The 22,918-nt window shown below is 43.3% G+C and overlaps 1 protein-coding gene across 1 annotated transcript in view; it reads left to right on the top strand.

The window, feature by feature from the left end:
• Nucleotides 1-22,918, top strand: part of glcci1a (glucocorticoid induced 1a) — a 32,209-nt gene that overhangs the window by 7,443 nt on the left and 1,848 nt on the right. Inside the window, exons 2-6 of the mRNA XM_083925123.1 lie at nucleotides 9,459-9,610; nucleotides 18,472-18,561; nucleotides 21,713-21,856; nucleotides 22,287-22,436; nucleotides 22,575-22,785. Of these exons, the coding sequence (XP_083781249.1) occupies nucleotides 9,459-9,610; nucleotides 18,472-18,561; nucleotides 21,713-21,856; nucleotides 22,287-22,436; nucleotides 22,575-22,785 (747 nt within the window). The remainder of the gene's footprint in view (nucleotides 1-9,458; nucleotides 9,611-18,471; nucleotides 18,562-21,712; nucleotides 21,857-22,286; nucleotides 22,437-22,574; nucleotides 22,786-22,918) is intronic.

Raw genomic sequence — 22,918 nt, 5'->3', positions numbered from 1 at the left:
AAAGGAACAAATTAACACAGACATACAATAAATATACTTAATATTATTCAGTAATAAATAACAATGTGTACATTTGCTACAAAAATAAATAAATAACACTTCCATGTAAAGTTCACTGCAAAAAGATATTTTCAAATGTAATATAAAGTATAGCAGCTGCCTGAAACCTAACAAACAATGACTTAATTAACTTGCTGTGTATGATGTTAATAAAAAAGAAATGACTGGTATTGACTAATTAGCTGGATCGGCCTCATTCATCTGATATCCGATAATTAGTCAATATCGGAGCCAATATCCAATCTGGGTATCGGCTCAGTGCATCTCTACTATTTCCCTGCCCAAGGTAGCGCGTGGCACAGACACACGACAGACTGGGAGCTGATCAATCAATGGACTGTAGATATGGTTATTAAGTTCAAAACACACATATACAGCGGGTAACAATACTGATGTGGTTCGTTAGTCAAATGAAAACGTATCTGTTCTGTGAGATGAGCGATTGACAGTTGTCATAATTACTTCTAAATATGCTCTCTCTGTGGAGAGTAGACTGTATGTCGTCAGACAGGGTCCTATGGTAGTACTCCACCAGCACTTTAATCGTGAGGGGAATTCAATTTTTTCACTCTGCTATTACACACACAAATATGGGACCTATATACATGCAATTAATGGAGAGATGTCAGAGCGAGGGGGCTGCCAATAGCTCAGCGCCCCGAGCAGTTGGGGGTCTGGTGCCTTGCTCAACAGCACCTCGTCAGTGCCCAGAATGAATTGGCACCTCTCCAGCCACCAGTCCACACTCCATTCATGGTTCACACAGGGATTCGTGCCCCATGTGACGAAGTGCTCTATCAGTTATCTGTACACTATTGTAGGTGGCAGGAGCCAGAGCTGAACCTGAAGTCTTGGCTGTAAATAGTGAAGTGGAATGGCTCCAGTACAGTTCCTTGGGGTGCGCTGGTGTTGCTAGTCACTATCTCAGATGCACAGTTAACCACCCTGACATACGTGGTGTAGATGTATTATTTGTATGCTTTCATTTTTCTCAACACACCTCACTGCTAATTTTACTGTCATTTATTGTGTAGGCATGAAAAGAAAACAAGAAAGACAGTGTCACATGATATACAGAGACAAATCCTTTACATAGAAATGAGATGCAAAAGCGGTGAAATGCTCCTTTAAATAGAGCCTTCTGGATAATTGATGAGCTCCTGGTGGAAGTGTTTCTCTGCGGTTTGAGATGGTCATATGACTCAAAGTCATGCTGGATGACCTTGTTATCCACAAAGGTTTTCAGCATCAACCAAATGTAAGAGTGAACTCTCACAGTCCAGACTGTAATAACATACACACAATACATACACACTGGCTCTCCAGATTTACCAGAAATATGGTAGTGTAGTTATGGTCAACATCGACAATATCTGCATAGAATGGTACACTCTGTTCTCTCGCGATATGAAAAAATAATGTCACTGCAGGGTTTTTATTACACCAATATTGCGATAACTTAATATGCGGTTGTTTTTAAAGTTTTTTTTAAAAGTAAAAAATAAATAGATTTCCTGATAGTTACAGTATTATAACAAATCCAGCTGCTGCACACTGACTCCGGCTCTACCACTCTTATTATACTCTTATTATTTTACCACAAATATGGTAACTCAAAGCCTCATTGGATGCATGTTGTTGACCATTCCTGCTCGAGCTCCCACTGTCCACACGACTGTGGTTGGAACGTTGGTGCTCCCTTCGGGACATACTCGCTTCACTTTACCTAGCAGTTGGGAAGCAAGACACGAAACTACCACTCAACAACTTAACAGGGTTCCCACGCAGTATGGAAAAGTATGGAATTTAATGTGAGTAATTCCAGGTCTGGATAAGTTTGGAAAAGGGGAAAAATGTTTGTGTTGTTTCCAGACTATTATCTAATTTTCTAAAATAATAAATATTAATATATGCAAATCAAAACAAGTTTACTAATGCAACATAGCTGTAGATGATATGAAACTAATCAAGCTGGCTGTAGAATGGTGTCAGGTTACCATGGTTACCGCTAGCCGTGCAACTGCGATTCTCATTTATTGAATTATTTCCATACGTGTCGTCTACATTTTATTTGTGATTTATTTCTTATTTATTAGTATTTTATTTATTTTAAAGTATGTTTACTCCATCTAAAGCCAATGAAGCACAGACTTGTGTTTTCTTTTGTAGTTCCTGGTTAATTATCCAACTCTACTGCTCCTGTCTGTAGTGTTACAGGTTCAGTTATTAATTTCACTCTTTTAGCATTTAGCTTGAATAAAATGCTGTGTGTTGAACAGAGTTTATTCACTTAAGAGCTACAATACGAAGGTAAAAATGTCTTGTGATTACTTGGCAACATAATACTTGGCATACAGAATCAGAATTTACCATATGTGTAAAAAGGTGGATTTTAAAACCATTTATTTACATAATAAGCATCTAACAACTGGTGTTCAGATTGACTGAAAAATCCTCTGAGAAGTCTAGAAAAGTCTGGCATTTTGAAATGGAAAATGTGGAGGAACCCTGACTTTAATGCAGTTTATTTTTCTTCTGACTGCACTCCGATCCCCAACGTCTGCTCTGATCCACCACCTCTCACTCATTCATAACTTCCTCATATTAGAAATTTACTTTTTCTTTATTTTGAAGTGGGTGTGTATGAGGTACTCATCGATTGTGTTACCAACCGTGTGTTACTACAGTAGATGCCAGTTTGAGAAGCAGACAGGAGCACCGACACAGAAGCAAAGCAATGTACTGCTGTTGATGGAGGCAGCAACTAAACATATTTTAGACACCTAAAAAATCCATTTCAGTTCAAGTGTACTCTATATTTAGAATGCTTTTGCTGCTTTATCTCGCTGTCAGACAGCTTTTCTCTAGTTTCCACAGAAGTGTGTGTGTGTGTGTGTGTCTCTCTCTCTCTCTCGTTCTGATGTTCAGTCTCCTTCTGCAGAAGTTCTTCTGTAAACCCTGGCTCATAAAGGGATTCTCTTGTCTTCACAGTGAACGCCATTTTGCCGTGGCTGTTATAATCACTCTTTATTTTTTCTAAACCATGGAAAGTCTGACTCAAACAACTGATCTGCAGACTAAAACAGTCCATGGCACAGTTGCACTTATGCGTAGGAATACACTGAGAACATGTAGTGCCAAAAGAAAGGGCTGCAAGGTAAAGCGGTGAAAATATAGTGTACACATAAACAGATTTAGATTTTTTTTAGGTGGGCTTCTGTGTCTGTACTCCTGACTATGGTTAAGCACCTCATGCAATCACTCTTAAAAAAAGTCAACTGGTGGGGGGTTGTCAAAAATAAACTTAGAAACTTAGAAAAACATCACCCAGCAAGAAACAGTGAGGAGATTGTGTGTCAATATAATGTACACAGTACACAGTTGGAAAGGAAAGCAGGATGTCCACACGAAGACGCGTTTTCCTGTGACCGCACAACTTTAGTATTGTTTTCGTCGACCATCCACACACAGCCGGCGTTATCGGAGCCTGAAAACGGTATTCTTTGTAACCAGGGCCCAGAGTGGGAAGATTTAAAAACGCCCCCCATGGCGTTGTCGTCTGGACGGGACGGCGAAACCGCATACTTGATGCAGTCATCGCCCCAACTCCGACCTCTAACCCCACGGCGTCTCATAACAACAACAGTGCTGCTGTGTGAGAGGAGAGAGACGGACCCATTGACTGTTTACTGAACTGGACTCTGAGCCACATGCATGGGAATGAATTAGGCCTACCACAGATTTCTCCCTTTTCCCTGATGGCCTGAATAAGTCGCTAAATTGGTGGCTAGTAGCTTTTTATAAATAAAGTTGCCAAGTAGGTCGCAAAAAGTAGCGAGACAGTGCCCGCCTGTGAGTGCTTTGGGACGTGGAAGGAGCTCGCAGCAGCACCCTCTGCTCGTTGAGGACACTAACTGCAGAGTGATTGGTGCATCAAAACAGCACAAAGTCTCCACTAACACCAGAAACAGTGACACATTTCTCTCTAGGATGGAGGAGGATTTGGAAAGTCTCCAGATTTGGAGGAAAAAGTTACTGTTATCATAGATGTGAGACACTGACACTTACAAGCTAACAAGCTAACAAACAACAGAAACCAGTAAAAGATGCTAGTGACTCCTCATCTGAGCTTCCTTTTATAATAACCCAGCACTGATTCACACATACAGATATAAAGTTGGGCAGTTATTGTCTATCATTGCCCAGTGGTTATTGTCCACTTATGCCAAAACATCAATGAAGCAATGAATATAATTATAACATGTTATGATGTTCTTTTTCAGTCAATACCATCAAATGGTGCAAGTGTCAAAAGTAAAAGCGCTGGTGCCTAAAATTCTTTGGTGTTCCAAAAACCATTTCCTGATGAAATATCTTGTACAGAACAAAACTCTAAAGCGTCTTTTTTTCTTCAGTGGCGGGATGTCAGCTGCATACTGTAGCTCTCATTGCACACCAGGGTCACGTAAGCACACATCAAATGACAGGAAGTAGTAGGCGTGTTTCAATTTGAGCTATTTATCTGAGCCAACGGGGTCACAATTGTTCATGAAATTTTAAAAACAATTTGATTTGCAACATTGCAGCAGACCTTATTTAACCAACTAAATGCTGACATGCTGTTATGCATTTTTTTCTCTCCTTACTGTGCTTTCTCAATTCTGACAGTTAAATTGTGGCTGGTTTAATTAAAGGTTGAATATGGACAATGAGCAGAACATTGCCATCTAGTGTGACAAGATCATAGTCGCAACAACAAAAATTATTCCAGCAGTCGGGTTGCCAGGTTTGTTGCCCAGTATCCTACAGAAGACTACAGGATGTGTTTGAACCCATCCCCTCCGGCAAATCACACCATAAAAACAAGTTGCAGAGGAGTTGGACTGTTACCGTTAGCTATTAGCGTTAGCCGTTACAGCTGAGTAAGCATGAAAGTTAGCTTACCTATCAAGGAGAAATGTAGCCATCTTGAACTCCTTTCTCTCAGTCCATGGAGTGAATGCTTGGCCTATATTGACTCTGGTTTTTGCCCGTCTCCGCTCACTCAGCTGCTGGGACAAATAACGCCCCCTTCACTGAGGCTCCAAAGCAGCTGCAGGATTGGCAAACTCCATTTCACCCAGTGCCAGCCTGCAGTAGCTGCACTCAACAACAGACAACCCTGGCAACCAGCAACGCCCAACGCTATTGGCTGCTACCATGGAAACAGAACATGACAGAAAGTCTTTGTCAAACCCTTCAAAATGTTTTAAAGACTACATATATTTTTTTATGGAGAAGTGATTCTATCATTCTTCACCCCTCAAAACGCTCCGTGGGTGTGTTATTTAAAAAAAAAAGTATAGCTTTTAATAAAGATTCTACATATTCAACCTTTAAATAGGTCGTGGAATGAAGTAGCTGATTGACCCAAATGTCCATCTAGTAAATTGCAGCTTTTCAGATCGTGGAATACTGTTTCTGTGATGTTAATAAGTTTTCAATGTAGTGAGTCCCTGGGGTTTTACACAGGACCATCTCATCGGAGACTGATTGTAAAAGGGTAGGCACTTTCAAAACAGTGTAGTGATTGGATAAACTAGGAGCTAAGAGAGAAAACATCTTTTCAATCATTGAAACCTTCAGTGTCATTCTCTTCTCTCATTGGGGCGGCTGTGGATCAGTGGTAGTGTGGGTGGTCCTTCATTCGAGAGATTGGCGGTTCGATCCATTTTCGTATGACATGTAAACCTGCGATTCTCGTTTAATCTCACAGACTGCTGCTTTTCTCTTTCGTTTAGATTATATGAAGTCCTAAAGTTCTACATAATTAAGTGTGGGCCACTTTGAGTGACAGGTGGGTGCCATCACAGGCATAGACTGTAGCCTTCATTCAACCCACCTCAGCTCCATCCACACTCAACCTCTTTGTTCATTTTTGGATTAGCTAGGAGTTAGGCGGAGTCATGACACTGACAATGTGTGATGTGAAGAATTGAAGACATATTGCAAAAAGTTTTTTTTTAATCCTGAAGCCCAAACTTATAGTTCTCCTAATCCTAGTGTATCAGTTAGGTGTGACAGAAGAAAACACTAACCAGTAACATAATCTAGTCATGGGTCACATGTCTCGCCCGTATTCAAGCACTGTTGCACTCCTTCTTCCTCTCCTTGCAGTTATCATACTCAACTAGAATTACCGTTCATCTAGAAACTAACAATCTTTTTTTTGTGTTCGTCCTTACCAGTGACGTGCAGTCAGGGGAGGCAGGTGAGGCTGTGCCTCCCCTGTCATCATGAAAGGAAAAAGAAACGAAATAATAAAATAAAACAAGTATTAATATTTGTCCTCTGGACTATGATTTTGCTGTAGCTCTTAATGTATTTTGACCATTTTTATAGTTAAAATGGCAGAAAATTCTGTGTTTCCTGCTTAAATAAATTGAGTCTCTTCGGAGACGAGAGGTGAGGCGAGCCTCCCTCCAGATTGCGCAATCACTCACAAACTGGATTGAGCGTGTGCAAATAGCGCGTGCTTGTTCCCATTTCTGTGTATGTTTCCAATATGATGGTTGAGGACACTTTTATGTAATAAAAGCATACGTCTTCTTTTCCATGGTGTTCAGTAATGTATTTTACGTGTGTGTGCAATATTTACATCTTATTGATGTGACATAAATCCACAGGGAAAATGCTGCCCTGAGGCAGGCAGTACCTCTGCCTCAAGGAAGGCGGCGATAGTGAGCAGCCTGCCAGCAGCCAGGTCACGGTGAACTCTAACCTCCCCCTGAAAATGGAGGATTTGATTTCTAAACTAAGATATTTTTCAAAGCTGGACTTTCAGTCAAAGCAAGAAGTCATTTACAAGTAAAGGTAAGATATACTGCAATATACAGTTGCACTGGTGTTTTAAAATGGTTTTCAGCATCCTATTCGCTCCTATTCTCTCATCCTATCCTATTGGCATCCTACTGTATGTTTCTAAATCTGACTTGTGAGTCAGTGCCTCCCCAACCCCAACCCTCACTGCACGTCACTGGTCCTTACGTGTCTGCGACATAGTAGCCTCCAGTAGTGTTGCTATTCCTTGTGACGTTAACACTGAGTGAGACTACAGAGTGCTGACTACAGACAGAAAGAAGAAGTTGCATCACAGCCAGAGAAGCACATTTTTAATCAAATAATTTCATCAGCAATAGAGCACTGCAGGAATTAGTCCTAAAAGAGACTGTCCCGGAGACAAATTAGCATTTTTGCACTTCCAGGAATTGTTTTACGTTTTGTTCTGCAACATAAAATAGATCAGTAAATATGCCATTGTGAATTTTGAAGCCTTTACATGTCTTTAGGTGATTGCTAATAAGTAATCGTAAGCTAATAAGATGCTTACCTCTAGGTAAGCCTAAAAACATATGTCATCGGATTAAAAAACGATTCCAATAAATATCAACACAAAAGCAAAACGAAGAACAAAAACAGCAATTTTGAGATGTGAGAAGGGCGTGGTCAGACAATATGTTTGTTTTGAAAAAGTGTGTTTTGAGTTGTGATTTGAAGAGGCCTGGGTGCTCTTTCTTCGATAGTTTAAGTTCATTACCTGAAGTGCTGGTCTAGAAAACTCCTTCTAAAGTGGAGCTACCTTGTTGAGCTTTAATATATCTGGAAGATCACGGTCAAGTCTAATTCAGTCCCTTGAGTGTACCTGTAATCCTTTGGATTTATAGCCTTGTTTAATAGGATTGTACAGGAACATTGAGATCTCATGTGTGAGCACGTAGATGGGGTCATTGTTCTTTTGCCCTCAGAAGATGACAATGTAGGTATTATAAAACAGGGTTGGGTACCTTATACTGTATGTTTGTATAAACTGGATATATACACTTACTATATACACACTTATTTAGAAGTTATTAATACTTTATTTATTCTGAAATGCTGATATTCTTTTTTCTTCATAATTTGACAAAACCTTCAACAAAAACCTTTATTTTGTGAAAAAAAAACAGTGAGCAAAATAAGGAAGCACGCTTCACGGTTAAAGTCTAGTTCATTCCCTGGCACAGCACGCTTGCTGGCCATGGCCGGGTTGAGAGAGGGTGGGCTTTTGTAAAGCACGTATACACATGTACGAGCATGAGCATACACACGTGTACGAGCACAAGCGCAATCATTGATAACAGTCCGGAAGTCTATTTATATGCGACTGTTCCCTGCAACAGACAATTAAAAAGATGCCGCCAAGCAGTTCGCGGTGGTCTGATGCGGAGGTGAAGTGTTGACTATAGATTTGGTTCGATGAAATGTTCAAAAACAGTTGGACAAAAGTAAATCTCCAAGGGGTTATGACGTATAAGCAAGAAGGATCTGTCTTTACACACAGTGTCTCATCATTTAAGACAATTTGGACTGAAAGCCCACTCTGCAGTGACCAAACCTCTCATCAGCAGAAAGAATAAAAAGGCTGGACTTGCCTTTGCTGAGGAGCATGTTGTGTTGGCAGAGGAGAACTGGTCCAGAGTGACTTCAGTGATGAGAGCACGTTCAGTTTATTTGGGTCTGATGGAAGCATTATGTTCAGCGTAGGACTGGGGAGAGACTAAACCCAAAGTGAGTGAAGAAGTCAGTTAACTCTGGAGGAGGAAGTGTCGTGGTTTGGGGGATGTTTTCTGCAGCAGGAGTTGGGCCTCTTGGCCGGGTGAATGCAAATGTTTATGTGAACCTCCTTCAGCAACATGCAATACCTTCACTGCAACTGTCTCCAATCAGCTGCAATTTTGATAGACAAAACAAGACGTCCCCTATCACACTGTAAACAGATGAAGCAGTTTCTTTAACTAAGAGTATTGAAACAATAAAAATGTCCAGAGTCCAGATCTAAACCCCATAGAGAATCTCTGGAAAACCCACTCCAGTTAGTGAACTGTGGAAGAGACTGAGTCAGAATGGACCAAGATCAAACCAGAGCAGTGTGAGAAGCTAGGGATGTCCTGTGGGAGCAGATGTGCTGAAGTCATTCAAAGCTGTGGCCTCTACACTTCCTGTTCATTTTTGAATCCTGTAGAAGAAAACATTGTAGAAATCTTCTCTTCTGACAAAGTGGTTACTGTTCTCTAATTTGCTCACTGCTTTTTTCCTGCCAAGTGCCTTGGTTATATAAAAATCACGCTAGTACAGCAGTGGTATAGCCACAGCTGATATTATATCAAATTCTGAACAAATTCTTCAGTTAGTATGTGCTTGTTATTATCAGTTTAGATGAAGTAAATATTCATCTCAATACCTAGATATCTCGATTTCATCAGGATACGATTCCATTGAACGAAGAGCTACAGTTTAGGTGCTAGTTCGGTCACTACTAGTGTTCCTTCGACATTGAGCTAATGTTGCTCTGTCTGTCTCTTGTCTTCTTATCTGTGCAGTTGAAAGGACAAAATCCCAGCAGGTGCAGAGCTCGGGGACTATTTGGCGGACTTCCTCCCTGGGCACTATTACTGGGCCCTACCTCACTGGGCAGTGGCCTCGTGACCTCCATGTGCACTACCCATCTTGTATGAAAGATAAATCCACACAGGTAAGCTCAACCGACACATCCCTTTTCCCTACCTGTGCTGTATCCAGTCCTCCACAGAGATGAAGTCATGTGGCCTTTTGGTGACAGGAAAGAGTACTGTTATTTATTCATTACAGTGGATGCAGTATGTGGCCTGTTATTGTAGGATTATACTGTTGTATTGGTTTGAAAATGAGATGGGCTTGACATTGGCACCTTAATTAACTAAGGACAGAATTACTGAGGCTTTTGCCCTTTTCAGATGCAGATGTGAAGCATTCTGCCCCACACACGTGGTGTGTACCCAACAGCTGCACCAGGGATTATTTCAGAATATGCATATGCATTAAAGGAAGGGTCGCACAAATAATAAAAAAGTCATGTTCCTCTGCCTTTACCTGCTGCTCCTAATGTCATCTCCAAGACTCCACCGCACCTGACAGACAACCAATCACAGCTCAGCAGTCTCTGATGCAGTGTCAATAAATGCCGTTTGATGAACTCTGATCAAACTAAAACTAGGCAGCGCTGATCAAATATGAATCAAGATTCTGTGACTGTATTGCATATTTCTCGTATAAAATGTTTTCAAAAACACATTTTAGTGAGCTTTTTAGGAAACTATAACAATTATTAATATTGTAATGCATATCACTACTATTTTTTATAGTGACTTTTCAACCCTAATTATGTCTGTGATGAGTAATTATTGGAAGTTTTCTACTCACAGAGAGTGAGTTTGAGTAAGGTTAGTTTCCAGTTATGAGCAATTACTTCCCTACTTACATAAGACCTTTCTAAAGACCGGAGAGCGGCACCCCAGGGGTGTGCCATAAGTCTTCATCATCCTCTTCAGCTTCACCATCTGCAGCCTGAGTGACGACTGTGTGAGTCACCACTGTCAGTCTTTGTAGGTCACACATCTGCTAACGCTGGACTTGTAAAGGTTGTTTTTGATAGATATCAGTTGCAGTGTTTCCCACAGGATTTTGTGAGACCTGCGACCCTCTGTACATTTTTTTATAGTTCAATGCATCAATCTGGTGCACTTAACAAAAACATTAAGAGGATACTTCTATGGAGAACTTTCTACTCTAATAAACAATGTTGTGCTCTAGTAAACAATTTAATCTTGAACACATTGGTTGTGCAGATATGGAGTTACACTGGTCAGTCTGCTAAGAAAAACATCCTAGAAAGTATGCATTCTTTTAGGTTAATCCCTTAAGAATAACAGGAATAAGAAAGAGGATTTAGTTTGTTCGTGTTTTCCTGCCAATCGACCGTTCCACACTCAAGTCCAGTAGGATGCAGTAATGCACCTATGGACCTTTTTAATGGAATTCCATTGCTAGGCAACAGCCTTGGACCTTTTTAACTCCCTTTCAGCTACATTCACTGCAACAGGAAGTGTGTGTGTGTGTGTGTGTGTGTGTGTGTGTGTGTGTGTGTGTGTGTGTGTGTGTGTGTGTGTGTGTGTGTGTGTGTGTGTGTGTGTGTGTGTGTGTGTGTGTGTGTGTGTGTGTGTGTGTGTGTGTGTGTGTGTGTGTGTGTGTGTGTGTGTGTGTGTGTGTGTGTGTGTGTGTGTGTGTGTGTGTGTGTGTGTGTGTGTGTGTGTGTGTGTGTGTGTGTGTGTGTGTGTGTGTGTGTGTGTGTGTGTGTGTGTGTGTGTGTGTGTGTGTGTGTGTGTGTGTGTGTGTGCGCCAGCCTCCTTCATCCGATATCCAGCTAATAAGTCAATATCAGTCATTTATTTTTTATTAACATCATACACAGCAAGTTAATTAAGTCATTGTGTGTTGGGTTTCAGGCAGCTGCTATATTTTATATTACATTTGAAAATATCTGTTTGCAGTGAACTTTACATGGAAGTGTTATTAATTTATTTTTGTAGCAAATGTACACTTTATTTGTTACTGAATGATATTAAGTACATTTACTGTATGTCTGTGTTAATTTGTTACCTTTTTTTAACAAGGCTAAATGTTTATGTCAAGCCTGATGCCTTCACCCACATGGACAGGTATACGCTTCATTCATTCAACAGTAGGGTCGGATAGGTATCGGTCGATACGCTCAGCCCAGGTATCTGTATCGGATTGGATCAGAAAAAACTGGATCAGTGCTCTCTTCATGTCCATGTTTTCATTTCAGTGTTGGCTCTGACTGTAAAATACTGTATCATTTTATTTCTTATGTCATAGTAGTAATATTCAGTGTCATTCTCGGCCTTAATTCCTGCCCCCACTTTCCTGCCCTGCTGTTTAATGTCCCCCACACACACTGGTCTATACATCCTGTTTCTCCCAGGTTGTGGCATTTACCACCTACGCATCTGTGGAGCTTCAAAAGCCAGATGACCACTTTGTTCTTAGCTTACAGTGTATTATTAACTATTGAAGGGACACAAAGGCATGATTGTGAGAGTCTGCATGTGTGGTGACAGATATTTGTATATGCAGGGATGTCTTCATCTCTTCTTCCTGTCTGCTTACTTTTATAGTCCATCAGTCATCATGTCAACTCTAAATCAACCCTTGCTCTCTCGCAAGCTCCATTGTATTTTACTCTCAGGTCAGTCTGGTAACGTGCGGTGGAGAAAATTTGGAGAAGTTTGCCCAAGTGACTGAACCAATCAGCATTGGTTTTGAGGAGGATTTAAGTGACGAAACGAGAAGTGACTGTTCAGTGTAAACAACATGGAGGCTTCCACAGATGAGATGAGAGATAAAATGGTTAACTGGGGATTTGTTTATCTGACTTTGTGTCCTTTCTTCTCCTGGACGTTGACGCAATTTAGCTGAGGGCAATTTGAACACAGATGTTATTCACAAACTCATGGAGCCAGTGCAAATGACTTTTTCAAGTGATCGTGGCAGGGCTGGCTGATATGGGATTTTAAAGGGGGGAAAAATAGGGCGGTTGATGTAGTGAATTTTCTTTGTGGATTGTACAAATAAGGGGTGGTTAGCACTGTCACCTCACAGCAAGAGGGTTCTTGGTCTGAATCCCGGCTGGGGCCCTTCTGTGTGGAGTTTGCATGTTCTCCCCGTGTCTGCGTGGGTTCTCTCCGGGTTCTCCAGCTTCCTCCCACAGTCCAAAGACATGCAGGTGTTAGGTTCATTGATGACTCTAAATTGCCCTTAGGTGTGAATGGTTGTCTATCTCTGTTTGTCTCTATGTGCCCTATGATAGACTGGCGTCCTGTCCAGGGTGGACCCACCTAATGCCCAATGTCAGCTGGGATTGGCTCCAGCCCCCCCGCGACCCCAATAGAGACAGGAGGTCAAAGATGGATGGAAGATGGATGGAAGGATGGATTGTACAAATATGACTGTGCAAAGTAACTCACAATGCTGCTTGCCTAAACAAACAACTTTATTTGGACTTTTTGGACTCCCTAATCTAACTACAAGCAATATAAGGAAAAAACAGCCCGGTGGTCCACCGAGAGGCGGGATGGAAGATGGACCAAGCAGGACGGATAACACGGAAACGACCGGCATGACAATGACGAATGATATGAAGATCCTTAGAGAATGTGGCTGTGGGTGGGCCAAAAAAACCACCTACCGGGGCCTGCGAATTCACCAAGGGAAGGCAAAATGCGGTGGCGGCCGCAACCAGATGCAAGCTTGCACTGCGGAAGCAGATCAGACAAGGAGGAATCATAGCCAGGTTGAGCACCACAGTGCTACTGATCCAACCATTGCAACTGGTGAGAGAGAGGTGGTCCAGCCTTCCCAGCAGGAGGTACAGCAACAACAGCACAGCCCACAGCACAACGAAACACCAAGCAGCGAACCCCCAAAAGGAGCACCAGAGAAGCCAATCCGGAAAGTCAAAGTAGAGTGGCCAAAATCCAATGACAAAGAATCCTGGAGCAGCTTCGATGAGAATCTATGCACCACCCTCCAAAGTGTGCTAAGAGGCAGCGTAACCTCCAAACTGAACATCATGGGACATATTATCTACGAAGAAGGCAAAGAGCGATTTGGAGAAATGCCTCAGAGGAGGATTATTCCCAAACAGATCGGAAGACGGGAGAGGGAAATCCTCCAGCTCGTAAAAGAACGACGCCTCTTGCGGAAACAATGGGGAAAAGCCCACGACCAGGATAAGGACGGCTAGAAGAATCTGTGGAACCAGATCAGAGTAAGACTCGCACACCTGAGGAGAACTGAAAGGATCAGAAAGCAGATCTACACGTTGTTTGGTTGGATCTGGCAAATGCCTATAGATCGGTTCCCCACCAACTATCAGCTTCGCACTCAACTTTTTTCATATCCCACCCTGCATCCAGAGCCTTGTAGTGAACTATTTTAACAACTTTCAAGTCTGCTACACAACTCAAGAGGTCTCTACTGGTTGGCACCAGCTAGAGAAGGGGATAGCAATGGGTTGCTCAATTTCTCCAATCCTCTTCACAATAGCCTTTGAGATCATCCTGATAGGTGGAAGACAGATGGTCAGAGGAGTCCAATCCCAAACAGGTCAGCGTTTCCCGGCCCTACGAAGCTACATGGATGACGTCACCACCCTTGTCCAGACAGCAGCGTGTACCTCCAGACTCTTGAAAAGACTCGGGGAGCTTCTAACATGGGCCCGGATGAAAATAAAGTCTACCAAGTCACGCAGTCTTTCCATCCGGAAAGGGGTCAGGAATGACAACATCTAATTCTCAGTGGATGGTGAGGAAATCCCACGCGTGGTGGATGAACCCGTGCGGAGCCTTGGAAGACTTTACACTGCCGACCTGTCTGACAAGCACATGGCTGGCTCAGTCACATCTCAGCTCTTGGATGGCCTGAACAAAATCGACCAAAGCTATCTCCAAGGGAAATTCAAGGTCTGGTGTTACCAGTTCACCCTATTCCATCGTCTGATGTGGCCCCTGAAATTGTGTGATATCACCTCCACAACTGTCCTCAAGATGGATTCAAAAGCCAACAATTACATCCGTAAATGGCTGGGCCTTCCCAGATGTCTTTCCAACACAGCTCTGTTTGGAAGAACCACCCTGAAGCTGCCACTGAAATCCATTAGCTTGGGCTACAAACAGGAGAAGGTGAGGCTTGTGTTCGAGCTGAGAGACTCTCCTGATCCATCAGTCCGTAACACCAAGGCCCAAGTTCGTACAGGACGTAAATGGAACGCTTGTCAGACAGTAGACCAAGCCATCATCCGACTGAAACATCAGGAGATGGTAGGACAAGTGCAGTCTGGCAGGGCTGGTTTTGGATGGGGAACAGCACCCACAGTGTGGTCTAAAGCCTCAAAGAAGGAGAGGAAAGACCTTGTGGTCTCAGAAGTGGTGAAGATGGAAGAGGAGACATATGTGATCAAGGCTGTGGCCCAACAGCAACAAGGGAGATGGACCAATTGGGAGGCCGTAGTCAACAGGGTCATTACATGGGCAGATATGTGGAGAATGCCCCAAGCGAGGCTGAGTTTCCTCATCAGGGCCACATATGACACCCTTCCGAGTCCCTGGAATCTGCATGTGTGGTACGGGTCAGAGGCGACCTGCAACCTCTGTGACTCCCAGAACGCAAGTTTGCAGCACATTCTTTCTGGCTGTAAAGTGGCTTTGACACAGGGACGATATGGATGGCGCCACGACCGCGTTCTGCGGAAACTAGCAGAAATCCTGGAAGTACGCAGAATGGAAGCGAATGGCGCCAGCTCAAGAACAGCAGAGCGGTCGATCCAGAATGTCAAGCAAGGGGGCAAGCCACAGAGCATCACTAAGAGCCCACAGTCCCTCCTGTCGGCTGGAAGCGAGTGGAACATGAGAGCTGATCTGGACCGGCAGTTGAAGTTCCCGCAAGAGATCACCACAACCTCTCTACGTCCAGATATTGTGCTGTGGTCCACCTCTACCAAGACAGTCATCATGGTAGAGCTGACGGTTCCTTGGGAGGAGGGAATGGAGGCTGCCTTTGAGAGAAAGAGGGACAAATACTCTGAGCTGGCAAGTGAGTGCTCACAAGCAGGGTGGAGAGCCTTCACATACCCAGTGGAAGTCGGGTGTAGAGGCTACACTGGAGCATCCACCCAGCGGCTACTAAAGTCCCTTGGGATCAAAGGCTCCAAGCTGAAGACTGCCCTCAAAGTCCTGGCAGAGGAGGCAGAACAAGGGAGTTTCTGGTTGTGGCTCAGGAGGAATGATAAGGCGTGGGGAAAACAGGGAGCTTAGACAGGGGGCAGTAGGGAAGCTTTCCTGCTGCTACATTCCATCACCCTGAGATGCTGCGGTATGCGGTCAGCCCACGTCTGACTCAGGGAGATGGACGTCCCTGCCATGCATAGTCCCGTGGGTTTCATTTCATAACCACAACAGCAATAACATAGGGGACAGAGTGTGGGGTGAACAAGGATCTTTCCGCTGGCTGTAGGGGGCGTCAGGGAGACGTCCCTGTTCGCTGCTCCTCCACCCAGAGATGTTCCGGGATTAAAGGAGCAAAACATCTGCGAAGGGTGGCTCCCGGCTGATGACCCTGCAGCCGGCACCATGGCACCGTCGGAGGTGCGGCAGGCTGAAATGCCCAGCAAGTACTATCACTTGTGCTTACATCTTTAACATTATTAAACATAATACATACTACATATTACAGTCAACCGATTCTAGATGAACACTGAGAAAATAAAGAATACAAAAATAAATAAAAATTGATAAAGATCAAGATCATGTTCCTTGTCAGTCAGGTGCTGACCATAATGGTAATATTGTGGACAACCTACACCTAACACTTAATCAGTTGCCAACAATAATCCAGTGACTGTCTACATCCATGAGCACAGTGCACACAGGAACTGCTGGTAGCTAACGCAGGGTGGCCTTTTCCCCCCTAAAGAATAAATGTTTAAAAAAAGAAGAAAACAAACATGGGTGCATTACACTTCATGTTTGCATGCATAATCATGCTCTTATGTCCCAAAATAAAGAATTGTGGAATTTCTGAAAAATGTTCCTGTAAGTCTTTCCTGTCAGCTCAAGGCGGCTCCGTCTCTCTTCATCCTCTCCAAGACAGAGAAGAAGCCGCCAGAGTAATGGGACATTCTGTAGTAACTGACTTGCTGCTGAAAATACACAAATGGCCCTTTGAGTTGGACCCTTTAGGGTGAGCAGGACAGCAGTAGTGCTCTCCCACTTTGGGTCTGTGTCGCCTCCCCAGACAAATAACCAAGTCTAGTTGCTTTTGACTGAAATTGCTTTGGAGATAGATAAATAGCACTTCCATGTAAAGTGCACTGCAAACAGATATTTTCAAATGTAATATAAAACCCTAACTGGTGTTGCAAACATAGAACTGAAGTGACTAGATCGCTGTAACTGTATTGCTGTGTGTGATATTAATAAAAAATAAATGACTGGATTGGCCTCATTCATCAGATATCCCATCCTAGTCAATATTGGAGCCGATATCCGATCCAGGTATCTGATCGGTGCATCTCTATACCATACATTTGTAAACCCATTTATCAGTAAAACCTGCGTGTGTATTTTGTCTGTACTGACCTTTTGTCAGTTAACGGACAAGTGGCGGCCATGCACTGAACAATTACTCAGCCAGCCTGTGTCCACTGCCTGCAGGTGGGATGCTGACAGCAACACAGACATGCACACCCTCGGCATAAATGTGTGCATGCTTGCGTGCGTGCGTGTGTGTGTGTGTGTGTCTGTGTGTGTGTGTGGACTACCAAAAATCCATCCATATTGTCATGAATGGTAAAGATCCTTCAAAAATTAGTGAGAACATTGTTTCACCTTTAAAGCCAGAGTGAAGGTGTTGGTTACATCTGAAACAAGACAATATAAAGAATCCATTGGTACCCACCACATGCTAGTTTTTCAGGAAGGGAGCTTAATAAGGCTCCAAAGTTAGGCAAAATTTTTGGCAAGGGAACAGCTGTCATGGTCTCCTCCTACAGACAAGCCCACTTTATGACGACCCATACTGTTTGAAGCAAAAACATCCTGTTTTTCTCCTGCAGTACCAATGTGTTATTGTGTCCTATTCTAAAATGGAGTATTATAATATTTGTGCATACTGGGGCCCATAAACAGTGTTGAATATCATAACTAGCTCTGACTGTGAAGCTGAGACTCTTGTTGATTCAATGAGCCCAGTTGTGTTCATGTGTGATGATGTTAGTCCTCATAGGAGACATTTCATGGTAGTGAGAGCATTTGAAACTTGACGTCACTGTCTAAAATGAGCTGTTGTGACCTCTAGAAAAATCACAGCCTCATGAAACTTTACAACCACAAACTAAAGACCTAGAGCATTCAGAGGATGGATGGCTTCCATAGGTAGATGACAATAAGGAGGTTTCTGAACAGTTTACACAACTCAAGTGCTCGCCATCCAAACAGAAATCTCCAAATATCAAAAGCTTTTGATACCAAATGACAGCATTCTTCTATGGTGTTCTTGAGGTCTTGGTGGGTGTGGTGTGGTATTTTGGAGGGATTTTTACCAATCAATTATTGGTAAAAAAAATTAAAAAAAAACAGTTACATTTAGCACCAAATCTATGTAACAAATGGTATCAACCCAGAAACTGCTGCAACAAATTTTGAAACATAATAGAGCTGTCATGCATCCATCATATTGCTCTCACTCCTTAAACACTCTGAACTTTCAACATTGAATAGGTGCCTAAGCAAACAATGTTAATTACATATTTATGACTGGAAGAACTTGACGCAGTGCTGAGCTGCATCTCAAATGAATCTTCTTCTATACTGTTGACCTGCTATCTCTCGCTGAACATTCCCTGCCTCCCTCCCTTATAAAAAAAACTGTTAAAAGGTCATCCAGCTCATGTCCAGATAGGCATTATAAAGTAATGTGTAGCTGTAATATTCTTTTCAGACTCCTGGATGTTGGAGTGAGAAAAGGAGACAGAAGAGGAGCACCCACCAGCGCTCTGCATCCTGGGGCAGCGCCGACCAGCTCAAAGAGGCATGACACACACATGAATACACATACTAGCATAGAGGCCAAACACAGTTGTTCACCTGCACAACAGCAGTAGTAGATCAGGTTGTAAATAGGGTCGATACTCTTCAGATACATGTGCTGAAAACGATACAATCTCCTTTAAAGATTGCATATGGAGAATGAGCAGAACACCACCACCCAGTGTCTCAAGATCGTAGTATAAAAAATAATTTCAGCAGTCCAGTTGCCAGGTTTGTTGCCGAGTGTGTCAAGCGATCAGCCTGCTCAACTAATTTGGACTAATCAATGAATTTTACATCAATATTTAACGTTTGCCAGTCTTCAACTGAAGTCTTTCTCTGAGTACTGTGGAATCCGTTAGCTACCTCTCAACTCAAAATTATTCTTGTTTCTGTAGCAACAACAGACAACCCTGGCAACCAGCAACGCCCAACGCTATTGGCTGCTACCATGGAAACAGAACGGACAGAAAGTCATTGTCAAACCCTTCAAAAAAGAGTTTAAATACTAATTCAGACTAAATATATTTTTTAATGGAAAAGCAATACTTTCATTCTGTACCCCTCAGAATGCCCCGTGGGTGTATTCTTTTAAAAATATATATCTTTTAATAAAGGTTCTACATATTCAACCTTTAACTATGAATTCCACAGTATCAAAAGCACCTAAGATATGAAAAAACAGATGTCAAATCATACGATTACAAATAAATAACTAAATATTTTATGGTTCTGATGGTTTACAGCAGCAACATGCACAGCCTGTGAAGCTGCACCTGGCATGGCACTATCAGCCCCTCTCAGCTCCACCCTGCTGATACTCGGCGGCAGCAGGGAGGTGGCAGATAACGCTATCTCACTCTTAACTGCCCACTTCCCCTCTTTGCAATGGCCACAACCCTCTGCAATTTATGGCGAGCCGAGTCCCAGCTGGCTCCTCTCCGCCTCCTGCAGCAAAGGGAACAATAAGGGCCGGCCGGATGACAGCTCAGCCCTCACTAATGTGTGCACAGGCACGTCACTGAGTTACAGGGCTGCAGAGGAGAAGCGCTGACACAGATGTCAATAGACAAGCTACAAGGAGGAAGAGGAGAGGGGACAGACTTGCAGCGGCTTAAAAGAACTACAGAAATACTGAACAATATCAGACTAATCTTATCCTGGCTCTATCTGAATGACAATATGCCAGAGAAGTTGTTGTAGTTGGGTGTGACTCTGAATGAATGATTATTCCCAATGAAAATGTGAAATAATGACACAAAAAAAGATCATTCCCTCCACGTTCAGCCCTGACACTGTTGTCAGCTCACTGCTCTTTGTGCATGGCCTGAGTAAAGGCGGGTAGGGAAAAATGTGCAGGACTGCCCTGTGTAATATAGGGATCACATAACAGCTGTTTGAGACAGAGCCGGCATTGATAAGAACTGCATGTGTTGTGTTTCCTCAGTAAAGAAGGCCAGTGTCAAAACTGTGTGAGGGAACATGTATGGACGTGTCCTGGAGTACTAGTGTACAGTGGAGGACCGGAAATTCCTTCACACACACTCACACACACAAGGCTAATACAGATATACAGGGTAACAGGTTTAGCAGAGGGGGACTCCTACAAATTGGCTACACAATCAAACACTTACACACCTCCCTCTCTTGTTTTTTTTTTTTTACATGGACTTCATCAGATTAAGATACATACACTATCCGTATGTTTATAGACCTGTTAGAGTTTAGGTTTAAAAATAAAGTTAACTGTAAGAAAATTACTCAGGCCGATTTTCTCATTGAGTGTGTTTGATTGGTACCGTGCCAGAGTACGATTACCCCTCCTCTCCACTGCCCCACTGCTCAGCCTTCACATTAGTAACATTGTTACATACTCCAGTTGTTTACATATGTAGTTGCTACAGTGTAGAGAGACCACCGTCAGTGGGGACCGGCAAAGCTGCAAGGCGAAGCTCTGCTACTGGCCGGAGGAGGAGCAAGGAGCTCTCCTCCTCCCGCCGGAGGGTTTTCACACTAATCCAATCAACTGGACTTTGGACCCCGTCAAGTGTACTAGGACCCAGGCCCCTGCTATAATTAATAATAACAATAATGCATAAAATTTGTATAGAGCTTTACAACGTACTCAAAGACACTTAGCCCCCTTTGCCTCTATCCATGGCACATGAACGCTGCGTTTCATTAGTTGTTCAACACAACTTCCCCTCAGCCCTTGGCATTACGTAGCAGCTCACATCACACGGAGGCCACTTGGAGAGCTGAAGGGGTGGAGCGGGGGTTGAAATGAAACACACCTGACCTCCCCAAAGAAATTTCAGTCGAAAGCAACTGGACTTGGTTATTTGTCTAGGAAGACATTTCACCTCTCATCCAAGAGGCTTCATCAGTTCATGTACGCATCTGACCAGGCTGGGACCGGTGTGGGTTACAATAGAGCACTCACGATGTCCAAACCTACTTCCCACCAACGACTGTCACTCCAATGACACTCGTTGGCACTTCGAGCACAAAGGGTTCAAGTGACATCATCAGCCTTTTGTACGCCCTCACCAGAGGTTAAATACTTTTGGACCAGTCCTTTCACTAAGCAGACATTTAGACTGATCAACTTATAACATTAGCACTGCTGCATTGCATGTCATAATAGCTGGAACAGACCCATCGTTGATGTTGTTAGTTCCACCTGTGCTCCTGCTGCTACAACAGATCAAAATGACGGCTGTGTGGAGGCCTTGGGATCTGATTGATTTAACAGCAACAAAGAAACAAGTGTTCTGAGGCTCTGAGACTGTTCAAATCTAGGCCGACAGGATTCATTCATTTGTTTTTGTGCGATTGTCTCTCTCTTTTGTCTCTTCTCATTTATAAGCTCTTTCTGGAGCTTGTTTATCAAGTAAATACAAAACTATGAAAAGGTCTCAAAGGTACAAAGGCTTACTAGCTTAGTTTAGTTTTCTCTTTAGGTTATAATCTGGTATTTATGGGCATTTTCACCACCGTTGCTGAGATCTCACAGCTGTCTGTCCTCACTGCAAAAACAATTAAGTGTGAAGGTGCAGGGAACATGTTATTCTCGATCTATGTACAGACGTGTATACTAACTTCCTGGTCCACCCACCTGCTAAATGTTTCTGTCTGTTTGATTCCAGCAGATAGCGAAGCTCCGGCAGCAGCTCCAGCGCAGTAAAAAAGGAGGACGCCACGGTAAAGACAAGGATCGACTTTCCCCCTTGCAGTGCAGCACCATCACCCTCACCAGCACCACCAACCACACCTCCACAGCCAGCCACATTCAGGTAGTAAATAGTCTTTTTTTCCCCAAAACCTAATCATGTAGTTTTATTGTCTAAATATAACCAAACTACTAAAATAATAAGTCAACATAATTAATAAACAATTTTAAGTTACTGTATGTCCCAGGCTGGATTCAAACCCTGGTCTCACAGTAAAGAGTCAGATGCTTCACCCACTCACCAACAGTTATTGTATTACTACACTTTGTTGCTCTTTAAGGAGGTCGCTAAGGGGTTGGGTATAAATAGACATCTCATTTTCAAATTCCCATAATACACCCATGTGAGGAAAAAAATGTCCAAATTCTCTGATTCGATGATGAAAATAATCGTTATTTGCAGCCCTAATAACAAGGAAACACTAACCACCGCGTGTGTGTGTGCGTGTGCGTGTGCGTGTGTGTGTGCGTGTGTGTGTGTGTGTGTGCAACAGTTTTCCATGTCGAAGTCGGCCCAGATGCCGCTGTCCAACATCACGGTGCCAAAGCCGTCCATCTCCAGGGTGCCCAGCAGCATGGAGGGCATCAACCACGAGCTGGAGAAGGTCTTCATCAAAGATAATGGAGAGAAGGAGGAGCTCAAGGTGGGGCTTCAGTTTGTGAACCCAGAGCTTCAGTAAACCTGTGTGTTACCATAACTCTGGTTTTGACTCACTTTGCCTCAGCTCTGATTAGTATTCTGCTCCTGTTCCCTGCTGTCTGTCTCCTGATGGACCCTGCAGTCCCTGGAGGTTCCTGATGGGCGGAGGGCACCCTTCCCTCCCCAGCAGCGCAGCAGCAGTACCCGCAGCGTGGACACCCAGACGCCCTCAGCCCCCGGGCGGTCCAGCAGCTGCTCCAGCCTGTCGCCCTGCCCCTCGCCTGCATGCCCACCAGGATCACACGACGGTAGTCCTTACTCCACAGAGGACCTACTGTACGACCGGGATAAAGGTAAAGGACAGTAAACTATAAGCATTCACATGAAGGGCAAGTAATGGGTGACTGGGTTCATGTTGCTGGACCAGTGTAGTCATAACCACGTTTTAGAAAGGGATCCACTCAAATCAACAGCAACTGAATTGGT

This window comes from Echiichthys vipera (genome assembly GCF_963691815.1).
Source record: "Echiichthys vipera genome assembly, chromosome: 13".
Taxonomy (NCBI): Eukaryota; Metazoa; Chordata; class Actinopteri; order Perciformes; family Trachinidae; genus Echiichthys; species Echiichthys vipera.
The sequence above is the reverse complement of the archived record's forward strand: the minus strand, read 5'-3'. Positions and strand labels throughout refer to the sequence as shown.